Raw genomic sequence first — 1,959 nt, forward strand, 5'->3', positions numbered from 1 at the left:
AAGATTCGAAAGATACTTGTTCATTCTGTACTTATTTATTCTCTTGGGCAAACAATGTTTCTTCACGGGTCTATTTGTAGGTCAAGGGGACAAAATGAGGTGATTCTTTCAACGCGCGCGATACCCAAATGCTGAAGTGCTGACGCTCCACTTTTAGTACTTGTGACGCAATGGGGGCTATATTGCTTGTGTTGAACACATGCCACAAAGAGTTGATCATTTCCTTTATTTCTCGACGGCCGTCGTCAAAGTCTTCAAGAGGCTGAAGAAAAAATGTGTCACCTCAACTTTCAACTGTTCTCTCTCCACCTCCGAAGAGGACCTTAAGTGCATTGGCAAGAAGCCAAACTGAAGTGCCATGCTGTAGTCCATGGCCGTGTTTGGATTCAAGGCTGGAGCTATTTGAGATAGAGCTAATTAGCTCAAGCAAATAGCCCTCTAATAAAATAACTCTTGACATGTTTGGATCCAAGAGCTATTTAGCCTTTAAAATAACTTTTCTCAATCATTGGAGCCCTATTACCTCTCTTGCTATGGTGAACTCCACCTGAAATAGCCTAAATAATCACCATTTGGGTGGGATAGACTTTTGAGGTAGGCTATTTGCAAATAGCCAAAAACTAGCCCTCATTTTTGGGGATTTTGGACTATTTTAGGCTAAAAATAGCTCTAGCCCTTGGATCCAAACACGCTCCATGCTGTAGTATTTGCTAACTTAGCATACTTCAGTCTTTCATAGAATGGTTGATTTCTTACATTAATCTCACTGCTTGCTTCAGATGGATCAAACACAACTGCGGCTGGTATGGATGGCACTGCTGCTAAGTCAGCTAAAAGGAAGAGAAAGAACCAATTCAGGGGCATCCGCCGACGCCCATGGGGTAAGTGGCCTGCTGAAATCAGAGATCCTCGCAAAGGTGTTCGTGTCTGGCTTGGTACTTTCAACTCTTCTGAAGAAGCCGCCAGGGCTTATGATGCTGAGGCACGCAGAATCCGTGGCAAGAAGGCCAAGGTCAAGTTTCCAGATGAGGCTCCTGTGGCTTCTCAGAAGCGCCATGCTGAGCCTAACTCTGTGAAAGTGCCCAAGATGGACACTGAAGAGAAGCCGATTATCCAGCTGGCAGTCAGCAACATGACCAACTCAAATGTGTATTCCTACCCTGTTGTTGACTGTACCTCACATGAGCCACTTGTGCAGCCTCAAAACATGTCATTTGCCCCTGTGATGAATTCTGCTGCTCCCGTTCAGGAACCTTTCATGAATCTGTCCTCTGACCAAGGTAGCAACTCCAGTTGCTCGGACTTCAGCCGGGAGAATGACATCAGGACCCCTGACATAACATCGGTTCTTGCACCTGTTTCCACCTTGACACAGGGTGATGAGTCTGCATTCCTCCAGAATTCGGGTAACACTGTGGTGCCTCCTGTGATGGGAAATGCTAGTGTTCACCTTATAGACTTAGAACCATATATTAATTTCCTGATGGAGAATCGTTCAGATGAGTCAATCGACACACTCTTAAGCTGTGATGGATCCCAGGATGTCGTCAGCAACATGGACCTTTGGAGCTTTGATGACATGGCCATGTCCACTGGTTTCTACTGAGGTTTTGAGCTTAGTGACTGGTGCTTGTACATAGCGACCAAGGGTAATCTTCTTCAGTCATACTTATGGTCCTTTTTACTTCTTACAAATTCCATTTCTTTTGATTCTTTTCTTTCTACCGTGTTTCAGAAATAAGTACTCCGGTGATGAAGTAGCGCTCGTGTCAGGTACGTAGTAGCGATGTTAGGATATGGATTATGGCATATGTTCCGATCCGCAGTTACTTCATTCAGTACTAAGTTGCAATGGACTTGTACCTTATTTGACTATGTATCTATTATCTATCCATGACAGCTACTACATGTTTGGAACAAATTGTTCTATTTTTGTGCTGGTACAAAATGCAAATGGCT

At 44.1% G+C, this 1,959-nt stretch overlaps 1 protein-coding gene across 1 annotated transcript; it reads left to right on the top strand.

Moving 5' to 3' along the window:
- Positions 1-763: 763 nt before the first annotated feature.
- LOC120688759 (ethylene-responsive transcription factor 1-like) lies at positions 764-1,606 on the top strand (the record flags this gene model as incomplete). Its single annotated transcript, XM_039971131.1, has 1 exon — positions 764-1,606. A coding segment is annotated over one exon (843 nt), but the record flags the coding sequence as incomplete, so codon positions are not given.
- Positions 1,607-1,959: the final 353 nt, after the last annotated feature.

The sequence above is a fragment of the Panicum virgatum genome, chromosome 9N (genome assembly GCF_016808335.1).
Source record: "Panicum virgatum strain AP13 chromosome 9N, P.virgatum_v5, whole genome shotgun sequence".
Lineage (NCBI taxonomy): Eukaryota > Viridiplantae > Streptophyta > Magnoliopsida > Poales > Poaceae > Panicum > Panicum virgatum.